Below are 13,321 nucleotides of genomic sequence, written 5' to 3'. Positions count from 1 at the left end.
AACCAAGCAAGGCTCCATTAAAAAGTAGGGTGTGACGAGTTCCCAGGTCAGTAGTATGTAACGCAAAGTTCAGGGGTCAGTAGTAGGTATTGCAGAGTTCAGAGGTCACTAGTAATGCAGAGTTCAGAGGTCAATAAGTAATGCAAAGTTTAGGGGTCAGTAGTAAGCAATGCAGAGTTCAGAGGTCAGTAGTATGTAAGGCAAGATTCACAGGTCAGTAGTATATAATACACAGGTCATGGATCAGTAATATGTAACACAGAGTACAGAGGTCCATAGCATGTAATGCACAGTGCAGAGGTCAGTAGTATGTAAGGCACAGAGCAGAGGTCAGTAGTACATAGCACAAAATTCAGAGGTTGTTAGTACGTAAGGTACAGAGCAGAAGTCAGTAGTACTTAACACATAGTGCAGAGGTCAGTATTATGTAAGGCACAGAGCAGAGGTCAGTAGTATGTAAGGCCCAGAGCAGAGGTCAGTAGTATGTAAGGTACACAGAAGAGGTCAGAAGTATGTAAGGTACACAGAAGAGGTCAGTAGTATGTATCATACAGTGCAGAGGTCAGTAGAATGTAAGGTACACAGAAGAGGTCAGTAGTATGTAAGGTACACAGTAGAGGTCAGTAGTATATAAGGTACACAGAAGAGGTCAGTAGTATGGAAGGTACACAGAAGAGGTCAGTAGTATATAAGGTACACAGAAGAGGTCAGTAGTATGGAAGGTACACAGAAGAGGTCAGTAGTATGGAAGGTACACAGAAGAGGTCAGTAGTATTTATCATACAGTGCAGAGGTCAATAGTATGTAAAGCACAGAGCAGGGGTCAATAGTACATAACACACAGTTCAGAAGTCAGGAACAATTAACACGCATCCCCCCAAAATGCGAAAAAAAAACTCAACATCTACACTCCAAAAGCTAAACTCACCTATAGCACAAATTCCTCCCTTTGTAAAATCTACATTCCAGACCTTAGATACAGCAGCACCCATAGAGTAAGGAAAGTCCTCCAAGGTCTCTCATTGGCTGTGCCATGTGATTCATCCCCCGAGGTGGAACCTAGGATTTCCCTCAGCTCTGCAATGCCTATTGCTACTCTGATCTGAGGTCTAAGCCCCTGTACACACAGTCGGAGATTTCGACAACCAAATCCGTCGAATTTTGTCCGTCGGATTTTGTCCGAAACTGTTGCATACACACGGTCGGACTAAGTTGTCGAAAAATCCGATCATTCAGAACGTGATGACGTAATTTCGTTACGATGGGACTACGTTCAGGCTAGTAGCCAATAGCTTTGATGTAGGAATTTGATCTGAGCATGCGTGGCACTTGGTCCGATCAAAATTCTATACACATGATCGGAGTATGTCCGATCGAACCAGTTGGTCGGAAAATATTTCCAACATGTTGGAAAATTGAGTCCAACGGATATTCCGACGGAATCAGTCCGATGCATACCACACACAGTCGGATTATACGACGACACGGTCCGATAGGACAAATTCCGACGGATTCTCCGTCCGTGTGTACAAGGGCTTAGAGGCGGTGAGCAGAGTTGGGAGCTGATGGCTGGCACAGTGGGGTCCTTATCTACCAACAGGCAAGCTAAGTGGTTAGGGTAAGTAAAAGCAGCTGAGGAGGGTAGCATTAGGCCTTGTTTAAACTTGCAGTTGGATGGTAGGAGAGGAACACAGTTTAACCGTGTTTTTACTGCCATCCAACTGTTACCCCTTTCTCTGCAAAGGCAGCGGATGAGGGTATACACAAGTGGCCCCCAGTTGAACTCAATAGGGCCACCCCAGGAGATGAGACAGGTGGTAACCATGCAACATTAGGCCTCCTCACCACTTTAGCGATCAGCGATCTATCGCAAAACGCTTTCCAGAGGCCTAATGGAAATGGAAATGAGCCCTTACAGTGAACTTATGAAAAATATTAGCCACACTCCTGACCTTAGCTCCTCTTTCTGTATTTATTGATTGTCTAAAAAAAAACTGCATACAATCATGTCTCCATTCGAAAAAAAAAACCTTCCTTGATGGGTTTCACCACTGCTGGCTCGTTCACAAGGATATTGGAGTTGCCTGACTTCCCTCATCCTTGTGAACAATGGTGAAACTCGTTAAGTAAGGTTGGTTTTGGAATGTAGACATGGTTGAATGCAGTCTCTTTTGACAATCAATAAATACAGAAATAGGAGTGTTGCTAGTACTTTTCATATCTCTGACGAAGAGTGGAGATGGGCTGAGGTAGCCGGCACCACGGTTGTCCGCGTGTAATGAAAGTAGTGAGTCTTGAGCGGAGTCACGGATTCTGGTATGCTCTTGTACTGCCCAGGTATGCTCACTAATCTGCAAGGACCTTCTTCATTAAAATGTTTACATATATATACAGTATATCACAAAAGTGAGTACACCCCTCACATTTTTGTAAATGTTTTATTATATCTTTTAATGTGACAACACTGAAGAAATGACACTTTGCTACAATGTAAAGTACAATGTAAAGTAGCGAGTGTACAGCTTGTATAACAATGTAAAGTTGCTGTCCCCTCAAAAAAACTAAACACTATTGGCAACAAAAGTGAGTACACCCCTAAGTGAAAATGTCCAAATTGGGCCAATTAGCCATTTTCCCTCCCTGATGTCATGTGACTTGTTAGTGTTACAAGGTCTCAGGTGTGAATGGGGAGCAGGTGTGTTAAATTTGGTGTTATCGCTCTCACTCTCTCATACTGGTCACTGGAAGTTCAACATGGAACTTCATATGAAAGAACTCTCTGGGGATCTGAAAAAAAGAATAGTTGATCTACATAAAGATGGCCTAGGCTATAAGTAGATTGCCAAGACCCTGAAACTAAGCTGAAGCACGGTGGCCAAGACCATACAGCTGTTTAACAGGATGGGTTCCACTCAGAACAGGCCTCGCCATGGTCCACCAAAGAAGTGGAGTGCACGTGCTCAGCATCATATCCAGAGGTTGTCTTTGTGAAATAGACGTATGAGAGGTTGAAGGGGTGGGGGTCAGCCTGTCAGTGCTCAGACCATAAGCCGCACATTGCATCAAACTGGTCTACATGGCTGTCATCCCAGAAGGAAGCCTCTTCTAAAGACGATGCACAAGAAAGCCCGGAAACAGTTTGCTGAAGACAAGCAGACTAAGGACATGGATGTCCTGTGGTCTGATGAGACAAAGATTAACGTATTTGGTTCAGATGGTGTCAAGCGTGTGTAGTGGCAACCAGGTGAGGAGGACAAAGACAAGTGTGTCTTGTCTACAGTCAAGCATGGTGGTGGGGGTGTCATGGTCTGGGGCTGCATGAGTGCTGCCGGCACTGGGGAGCTACAGATCATTGAGGGAACCATGAATACCAACATGTACTGTGACATACTGAAGCAGAGGATGATCCCCCTCCCTTCAGAGACTGGACCGCAGGGCAGTATTCCAACATGATAACCACCCCAAACACACCTCCAAGATGACCACTGCCTTGCTAAAGAAGCTGAGGGTAAAGGTGATGGACTGACCAAGCATGTCTCCAGACCTAAACCCTATTGAGAATCTGTGAGGCGTCCTCAAACGGAAGTTGGAGGAGCGCAAGGTCTCTAACATCCACCAGCTCTGTGATGTCATCATGGAGGAGGGGAAGAGGACTCCAGTGGTGACCTGTGAAGCTCTGGTGACCTCCATGCCCAAGAGGGTTAAGGCAGTGCTGGAAAATAATGGTGGCCACACAAAATATTGACACTTTGGGCCCAATTTGGACATTTTCACTTAGGGGTGACTTTTGTTGGCAGCGGTTTAGACATTAATGGCTGTGTGTTGAGTTATTTTGAGGGGACGGCAAATTTACACTGTTATACAAGCTGTACTCTCACTACTTTACATTGTAGACAAGTGTCATTTCTTCAGTGTTGTCACATGAAAAGACAGAAGAAAATATTTACAAAAATGTGAACTTACTTTTGTGAGATACTGTATATTTATGTAAACATTTTAATATAGAAGGTCCTTGCAGACTTGTGATGTATACTGTATTATATATGTAGTGCAGGAGCACCTTCTAATAAGATTTGCTACTAACTTAGGTGATGCAGAAAGAAGTTGGGGTGTAGGGTAAGTATATTTTACCTTTTTCAAAATATGTAATTGTTTTTAACTATTTAACGGTTTTATTTTTACGTGGTGGTCAAAAGGATAAGTGGACTTTCATTTAAACAAAACAAAAGACTGTCCATCTGTCTACCAGATGTTTATCATACGTCTTTTGCTAACTGTTTGAATCGAAGAAATGATTTTGAACTGATATTGATGCAGTCAGAACATATTTTTTTCTTCCCCGGTATAATAATGCTGCTGTTCCTTCAATGTTTTTTTGTTGTTTCCTCTACTCTGTTGCTTCAGCTTAGTGCACAATACCCAAACTCTTGAACAGATTTGGGTCCTTTCTTAGTTGATTACTGAACGATGTGGAGGAGAAGTAGTACAGTATTTTAAAACTAGTTTTTCAACAGGCGCCTGATCATCTTCTGTAGCTTAAACTAGCTTTTAAGGTTTGGTTGCTGGTTTTCGGTAGAGGTGCTGTGGGTATTGGATATGTTTTTGCACTCATGAAGATCTCTTTTTTTTTTATTATTTTGGAATATTAATAAGCAATAACATCTTACAGGGATTCCATTTGTATGCCAGGTTACTATGCTTGGAGAATTATCTGCAATGTTCTGGTGTTGTATCTCCTTGGTCGACTGTATTTTTAATCATCTAGGCCACATATGTCAAACACAAGGCCTGCGGGCCGAATCCAGCCCGTCAGGACGTTTCATATGGCCCACGCACCTCTCCTGCAGCTCTAACCCCCTTGTCTCCACCTCCCCCTTGTCTCAGCAATCAGCAACAGAGAGGAGGACAGAACTTCTCCGCCATATCCTGCAATTCTCTGTTTATTGGAGACTGCCCAGATGGAACACCATGGTTGAATGAATGAATGAATGAAATACTTGTATAGCGCACAATGCGAACTGAATTGCCTCTAGGCGCTGTGGCGAGCTTTGATCATCTGCTAAAATAGGAAGGTCTTGAGTTTTTTCCTAAAAGCCAGGTGATTTTCTTCCAGGCGGATGTTGATTGGTAGAACATTCCATAGCCGAGGCCCTTGGGCAGTGAATCTCCGATCCCCCTTGGATTTATACCGGGCTTTGGGCACGAGGAGGAGGTTTTTGTTGGCTGATGGAAGACGGGTGCGGTTTGGTGTGTAATGATTTATTTTCTCCATTAGGTATTGCGGAGCTTCTCTATGCACGCATTTGTGGGTGATGCAGAGGGTCTTGAACGTGATCTGATTTTTTTACGGTTAGCCAATGTAAGCTCCTCAGCGAAGGAGAGATGGATTCCCAGGTTTTTTTTCCTGTTATCAGCCTTGCCGCCGTGTTTTGGATCAGTTGTAATCGCACAAGTTGATATTGTGGTAATCCTATGTAAAGCGAATTTGCGTAGTCCAGACGTGAATTAATGATTGTTCCAACTACCACTGCTTTGTCATTCTTTGGGATAAAAGGGATGAGTCTGCAAAGCATGCGCAGCAGATGGTGAGATCCACTGACAGTGACTACAGATCCTATTTGCGCATCCATTGACATTTGTGCATCTAAAATAACCACGAGACTCTTCGCTTTGGTCTTTGGGGAGATAGTCTGCCCAAAGACGGTTGGTGGAGACCAGGAGGTTTTGGTTGCGGGCTTATGATTTGGGTTAGAAGCATGTTCTGTCTGAGAAGGCTCCAATAAAGTTTCTTGCGGATTTTACCAGCAGTGTGCAACCCTTCTTTTCAGACTTGCAACGTCTGCAACAGGAGTGTGAGTGGGCTCCATGCCAGTCTGTTACCTGTCCTTTGCAACTTAATTTATTACTAAAACCAGTAATAATCGAATGCATAGGCAATTATCTCATATAATAAATAGTAGATACATTTATATAGTCTTAGCCCTTGTACACACAGTCAGACATTCGGAAAATGTCCGATCGGACCGTGTTGTCGGATAATCCGACCGTGTGTGGGCTCCATTGGACTGTTTCTGTCGGAATATCCGACCGACAAAGTTTTAGAGCTGGACTATAAAATTTTCCGACAACATGATCCGATCGGACTTTGTCAGATCGCTTGTAGAGAATTCCGATCGGACAAAGTGCCACGCATGCTCAGATCATATTCCTAGACCAAAGCTATTGGCTACTAGCCTGAACGTAGTCCCGTCGTAACGAAATAACGTCATCACGTTACGAACGATCGGATTTTCCGACAACTTTGTCCGACCGTGTGTATGCAACACAAGTTTCGGACAAAATCCGACGGATTTTGTTGTCGGAATGTCCGACCGTGTGTACAAGGGCTTACAGATACAACCGGCCTTTTGAGGGAAACCATAATGCTAGTTCGGCCCACAATGAAATTGAGTTTGACACCCCCGATTTAGGCAATTATACAGTGCTATGTAATGGTTCAACGTTAACCTACCCATTTCACGAATGTGGTGATGGCAATGAGACTTTAATAGGAAGACCCTTCCATGTCCAAAAGCAACTATGCACTTGGATGCAAAATCCATAGGTCTTTCTTATTCAGTTTACCATTCATGAGCTGATTTCTCAATCAGAACAATAGTAGTAAGACATCTGTCCATCCTCACAGGCATCCCCAAAACTATGGTTCGTGGGCCAAATCAGCCCACTGCAAAATTTTATCCGCCCCACAGCTAGGGTTAGTGGCCTTTTACACAGGTCTTCTGGTCAGTCTATGGTCCTCATTTCTCCCCAACACCTCAATTTCCTTCTTGGTCTCCAGTGTAGGTCCCGCTGGCTGCACTGTCATTGTACCTCCGTTGGTTGCTAGAACCCCTGGAATCCTTTCAAACGATCACATTCTTGCCTCGGCACTTACACAAGGACTGTACTTCCTCAGCCCAAGCCTGATTCTAAAGCCTTGCTCCAGGGATTTCCAGGCTCCGAGTCATGCTGTAATTGTCTGGTAGATCCTCTGACTAAGATGGGTTCTTGCTGATTAAGAGGATCTCAGATGGGTTTTACTGAAGTTCTTCCTCTGTTGTTCTGAATCATATCTTGGTAAAATGTATTCATTCATTTAAATTTTATGCATTCATTTACAAAACTGTTTTGTTTTCGGCCTGAGCATATTTATAATATATAAGATGTGGCCATCATACTGAAAGGTTTGGAGACCCCTGCTTAAGAGCAAGACCCCACAACTGGTTATACCTTATATGAAAGAAAAAATGTGGTTGGCCGCACATCCAAAGAAATCACCTTTATTAGAAGTCTTCATTAAAAAAATAAGAGGGGATACAGCATACGCAGCTAACCCATTCGGCGCTTAATCATAGGTTACCTGCTACTGGTTTTACCTTGATCCTCTGTCCAACTTGGCCAACAAGCGTGGCCAAATAATAAGAGAATACAAATGGAAAGATAAGTTCCTGTTCACTCGCACAGATATGTGTCAACAAGTTGGATAATCTCTGTGTGCAATATTTATTACATCTTCCATATTCGTTGTCACCCTTTACAAAAGTCCTATAAGGCCAGATTTGGCCCATTGCTTGTAAGGACTGAGACTTCTGTGGTCACCCTTTAGCATGTGATGGAGGGGTTGGAAGGGTATGACACATTTCTTTCTCAAATAGAGAGAACGAAGAACAGGAGCACTGCACCAAGACATTGGAGTCCAAAAGTATTTATTCAGCTTAATCCTTTTAAGCAAGATCTTTCACTACAGCTAATGCATTGTGGGGGCTTAGAAATGCCCCCCCCCCTCATCATTTTTTTTCTGGGCCCTGCAACAATTTAGCTGTACTCGCAGATTTTGGTTGAACAACTTTTTTTTTTTTTAAATAATACTTTTGGGTTTTGACCTCTTGCTCTTTGTTCACCCTCGGATTCTACTCTGAAGTGGCCTTAGAAGCCCTTCTGCCCATGAGACTTGGCTGCCCAATGTTATAATGCTGCACATCGTCCACCTGGCAGCAGGCCCGGACTGGCCATAAGGTACACCGAGCTGCATGTCCTAAGGATGGATGATCAGACAGACATCCTGCCATGTCTCTCCCCCTGCCCCACACACCATCACACACATGGCACGGATGGACATGGAGCAGTATACATGTCATAAATACACACATGAAGCGTGACCCCGGGATACAACTCCCATGGTGCACCATTGCCTTGCGCTGCAGTCCCTGTCTATGCATCAGTGACCTCAATAAAGTTGCATGTGCCATGTTGCTGGAGGCGGCCGGAAGCGGTTGCGGCCAGGGTGAGAAAGAGGCTACCAGTGGGTGCCATGTTGGTTGTGGCAAAAGGGGGGGGAGGGAAGGAAGGAGAGCTACTGGCGGTGAGAGGTCACGGCCGGTAATGGTGTCCATGCTATGGTAGGAGGAGTGTGGGGGGGGGGGGGGCTGGGGGACACAGAGGGTGCACCTTAAAGGGGCTCTCCAGGTAAAAAGGAAACAAACATGCCCAGACCTATTTTTTTGTCCCAGTGCGGGCCTGCTGTGGAGGTGTAAATTACCCATCTATCTGAACATTTCTTTCTCAGTCCAGGATTAGCTGACATTGGCTATCATCTTGAGGATACGTTGAGAGGTACCGGGTCATCTACAAAGTGTACTTACCAAACCATTGCAAATCAGATTTATCTTTAGCATTGTAATTATTAGCACTGCTGTTAATGATACGATCATATGCACTAACCAAACTTTACTTTTGTCCCAGTTTGGTCCCTAGTTGTCCTCCAGCATTACTGAGGAAACATTTATACATGAGAATGACAATTAATGGACTTATTCCCAGGTTTTAGCCAATGTAATTCTATATTTCTTTTGTTTTTCAGAGTGAAAGAATCGAAAAAGGCCAAGGAACTTGAAGATAGAAAACAGCGCCCCTTAGCAATGTGACAGTGCTTTTTTGGACTGTTTCATTTTCTGTTTTTAGCAGAGACATGCAACAAAAAACAAAAAAAAATAAAAAAACAAACAAACAAAAAAAAAAAACACTGCAGTTTTCAAGAGATCACCTGCAGGATTTTAACAGTAATCTTTTTTGGTCATTGCATTTGCACTTTCATGGACAACTTTTGCTTTGTTCAGCAAGACATCTTGGAATTTAATCTTCTGTTGAATCATGGGAAATAAAACAAATATGGCGCCAGGAGATGATTGACCGTCGCTCCAGTCTCTGAGACCTGGGAGCCCTTGAGATTCATATAGGGCTGAATTCAAACAACGTGTGGAACTGTTCAAATGTTATACCAAAAATTATTGAGCAACAGGTGGAAATGCACAAGCAAATTCTGAAATGCTAAACCCACAGCCATCGATCACTCACAAGGAGGCCATGGACATCCTTGAACGAATGGAAGGTTTTGGACCATACTTTATAGCTCGACTGTCTTACCTGTCCGTACCCGAGCTGCATCGTGGACAGCACCTCCTAAAATTCTAGTACTCCCCCCCCCCACCATAAATACATCATAAAAAAAAAAAACATGCAATTTTATAGGCATAGAAATGAATACCATTATGCTTAGAACGTAGTTGAAACACCATACGTCTTCAAGAGATGCAAAAACGTGTCCGCCATTTAGTGTGGCGAAGGAGTCAGCCTGACCACATGTAAAGAGTGGTTTTTATGCTTGACTTTTTTTTTTTTTTTATTATTTTATTCAAAATTCTATGTATATAAAACATATCTATGCATTGTGCACATTACTCTTGAGTGAGGAGGATCTAAAGTCAGCATCTGCTAAAAAAAAATAATAATAATAATAATTAAAGCTGACACAAGAATGGTTGGTTTCCACATTTCTTCACAATGAATTAGAAAAAAAAAATCTGTATGATATATCCATCTCACCAAAAAACGAGTGTGCACGGTATAATTACTACTACCCCCCCCCCCCCCCCCATATACGATAAATATTCAAACACATGCAGATTCAGTATAATCCTGCCAACGACGCCATTAAGCTGTCCTGTAATACTTGGTTACAGACCACTTACAGTTGACCATTGACACTTCTTGCCTCTACCAGTATTTAGCAAAACTCCACTTTGAAAGCGGAGACCTCTATGTTATGCACAAATAATTATATATAAAAGATATATGTAAGCAGAATGAAGATTATATCTTCTATATAAAAAAAAAAAAATATTTTTTTCATGATGTTCATTGATGTTTAGGTATTAGTTTGAGTTTAATCTCAGAAGATAGAAGCTAGAAAAAAAATAAATAAAGAAAAAATAAAAGAAAAACACCTTGTGTGTATCGATTGCCTGCTTCCCAGAGGGGGTTGCGTATACTGCCCATAGGGATTACCCATACTGCCCATAGGGTTGCATTTACATTGCCTGAACATTTTGCCACCTAAGAATCAATTGGTGCTGCGTGCTGGCCAGTTAATAGTATATTTGGACTTCTCAACAACAACAACAAAAAAAAAAAGAACAAGAGAAATAATTGTATACAGAAGGCGGGAATGGAAATGAGAAATACTATTTCAAACAAATATACATTTTTTGGATGCAGGATAATACCACGGCTGGAATCCCTTATATGTGTAGATTGCTGAACTGCATTGGAAATGTGTGGATGAGTTGTCTGTATATATTGTATATATTAATAAAAATAAAAATAAAATTAAGATATGTGCATGAAACCAAGAACACAAAAGAAGTGAAAAAAAAAAAAAGCAAAGCATTAGTGGCTATGGTCTGTAAAATGAAACAAAAATTTTATTTCACTATAAGAGTAATTTATTTTAAATGTTCTTTAGAAGAACATTTTGCTAAGCATGATTAACTGCAAAAAAAATAAAAAAAAGAGCTATTGTATTTAGACTTAGAAAAAAAAAAAAAGCTAATTAACATTAATAAACGGATATGTTTACATTTCATATTTGGCTACCAAAACATAACTTTATATTATTTTTTATGTTTAATCTTATTTATCTTTTTCTTTTTTTTCTTATTTTTGCCAATGGTGCCAAGTAACGTGAATGCTATATCGCTTAAGAAAATTTAGTTTTGCAAAGCAAATACTCATTAAAAAAAAAACAAAAAACTGTATATGCTTAAAATCATACACTCACGCCAATAAAAAAAAATGTAGGCAAACTCAATAAAATGCTAAGAAAAAAGTAAAAAAAAATAAATAAATAAATAACTCAAATAGTATGAAAGTAAAGAATATGTTTCACATTTTCATATCTCTTTGCTGGAAGTCAGAAAATGTTAACTAATAATTGCACACAACTGAAAGTGTAATACAAAAGTGTAAGGAGTAAAAAAAAGAAATAAAAATAAATAAAAAATAAAAAAGACGCTAACTGGTCTTGTAGGGGACTCATGGTATAAGATATTTCCACACAGGAACAAGCCAAAGTGTTCAGACTATAAAGTATTTAAAAGGAAAGAGAGTTACAAAAAAAGTAAAGTGTGCTTCGGTAATAAACTTTTTGGCACTCATTGCCGGCGTTTGTTTGAACTTTTAGACTTACAATCTGCAACATATTTGATTGTATAGGGAGACAGTACTATTCAGGTTGTACTAGCCTTTTTTCCCTACTTCAACAGTTTCTACTGTATATTTTTTTTATACTGAGAAGTAAAATGTAAAGATTACACAATGTGCATATGTAAGAAACTTTTATCCAGGACGTTTAAGACAAAAAAAAAAAAAAGGCTTGAAAATGAAGCTCAAAATTGACGAGGTCAGTACTCTTGCTGCATTTTTTTAAACAAATTAATTTTCCTTTCATGTGAGATGTACAGATAGGAATGAGCTGAAAAAAAAACAAAAAACAAAAAAAAAAAAAACAATGATGTATAGGTTATATACTTGTCATAAGATCACGCACAAATCCACCATTATGAATAGTCTGTACATTAAAAGATAAAAAAATAATTATATATACTGCTCTTTTTTGACGGGACATTGAGTGTTCCAAAGTAGAATGTATTTTATTATGTACTCACAAGGAACGGGATGAAAAAAAATAAAATAAATTAATACACATATCAATAATAATAATAATAAAAATAAAAAAAAAGCCTTTTTGGAATAACACTGCTGTTGTGTATTAGTATTAGCGTAATTTTTTGAATTTTGTTATCTGGAACTGTATATTAATATTTCCACTTTTCATGAAGAATGTAATTTTTTCTCACCTTGGCAAGAGTACTGGTCTCCCTTGTAATGCTGTATTCTCTGTATATTTGTACTAAAAAAAAAATACACATTGAGGTCGGTGTTGTGCAGTGTGTCGATAACGTTCTCCGAATTCAGTAACATTGCAGGACCTTTCCAAGTTACTGTACCATCAGAAAAAAAGCAGTCACAAGGGCCTGTTCTAGCACTTCAGATGCATTGAGCTGTTCAGATGAAAAGAGAGTGTCTGTCAAAGCAACTTTTTTGCAATAAACCTTTTACTGGCAGTGAAAAATCTTGGATTTTGAATGTAAAAATGCATAAAACAGCTAACTTGGATGGAATACATAACATTTCCCAAGTGCCAGGAGTCTGTCATAATATGTAATTGTTAAACGTATTCTGTCTCTCAGCATTTTAATTTTCTAGATTCTTTTTTTTTTTTTTTTTTTTTTTTTTTTTTTTTTTTTATTTATGTTCAGCTTCTGTGAACATTAAAAAAAATAAAATAAAAATAAATAACATCTGTACTGTGTGCGAGAAATAGAATTTATAACGTGAAATCCCTACATGGTTGCACGCTTACAGCAGTTCCACACAGTAGTTGGCGCCAAACGGGGGTCCCCAAGGCTTGCATGTAAAGCTAATATAGATGTCTCCTTTTTTGTAAGTTTTATTTTTGTAATTGTGCATGTAAAAATAAAAAAATAAAAAAATCACTGAGATCAATGGATCTGTTGAAGAAATCAGCTGCTGGAACCATGCAAAATGTTTTGAATTGCCCTTAAAACTATGGAAAATGTTTTCTGAATGCTTTCTATTCTTTCTGCTGTAAATTACAAACAATTAAAATTCCCCATATTACACATGTGTCTGTTTCTTTTCTCTTATGCCTTATTTTTTATTTCTCTTTTTTTTTGGTAAATTTTATTTTTATGTTTCAATCCTTTTTATTACATTTTCAGTAAAAACATTATAATGTAATAAAAAATAGTGCAAAATGGCTCTGTCAACATGAACAGCAAACAAGAAGTTATCAATGATGGCATGTTTTAAGGGTAAGGAGTTAAAGCGGAACTTCGCTCATTTTTTTAAATTAAATCCTCTG

The 13,321-nt window shown here is 39.8% G+C and overlaps 1 protein-coding gene across 12 annotated transcripts in view; it reads left to right on the top strand.

Moving 5' to 3' along the window:
• The window catches only part of CAMTA1 (calmodulin binding transcription activator 1), a 2,106,456-nt gene extending 2,093,379 nt beyond the window's left edge, over nt 1-13,077 (top strand). For all 12 annotated transcript variants that reach the window (XM_077458256.1, XM_077458247.1, XM_077458246.1 and 9 more), the window contains one exon: nt 8,900-13,077. In XM_077458256.1, coding sequence (XP_077314382.1) covers nt 8,900-8,963 — 64 coding nt within the window. In that variant the 3' untranslated portion in view covers nt 8,964-13,077. The remainder of the gene's footprint in view (nt 1-8,899) is intronic.
• Nucleotides 13,078-13,321: the final 244 nt, after the last annotated feature.

This window comes from Lithobates pipiens, unplaced genomic scaffold (genome assembly GCF_037356315.1).
Source record: "Lithobates pipiens isolate NorthernLeopardFrog02 unplaced genomic scaffold, aLitPip1_a1.2 Scaffold_27, whole genome shotgun sequence".
NCBI classification, from domain to species: domain Eukaryota; kingdom Metazoa; phylum Chordata; class Amphibia; order Anura; family Ranidae; genus Lithobates; species Lithobates pipiens.
The sequence above is the reverse complement of the archived record's forward strand: the minus strand, read 5'-3'. Positions and strand labels throughout refer to the sequence as shown.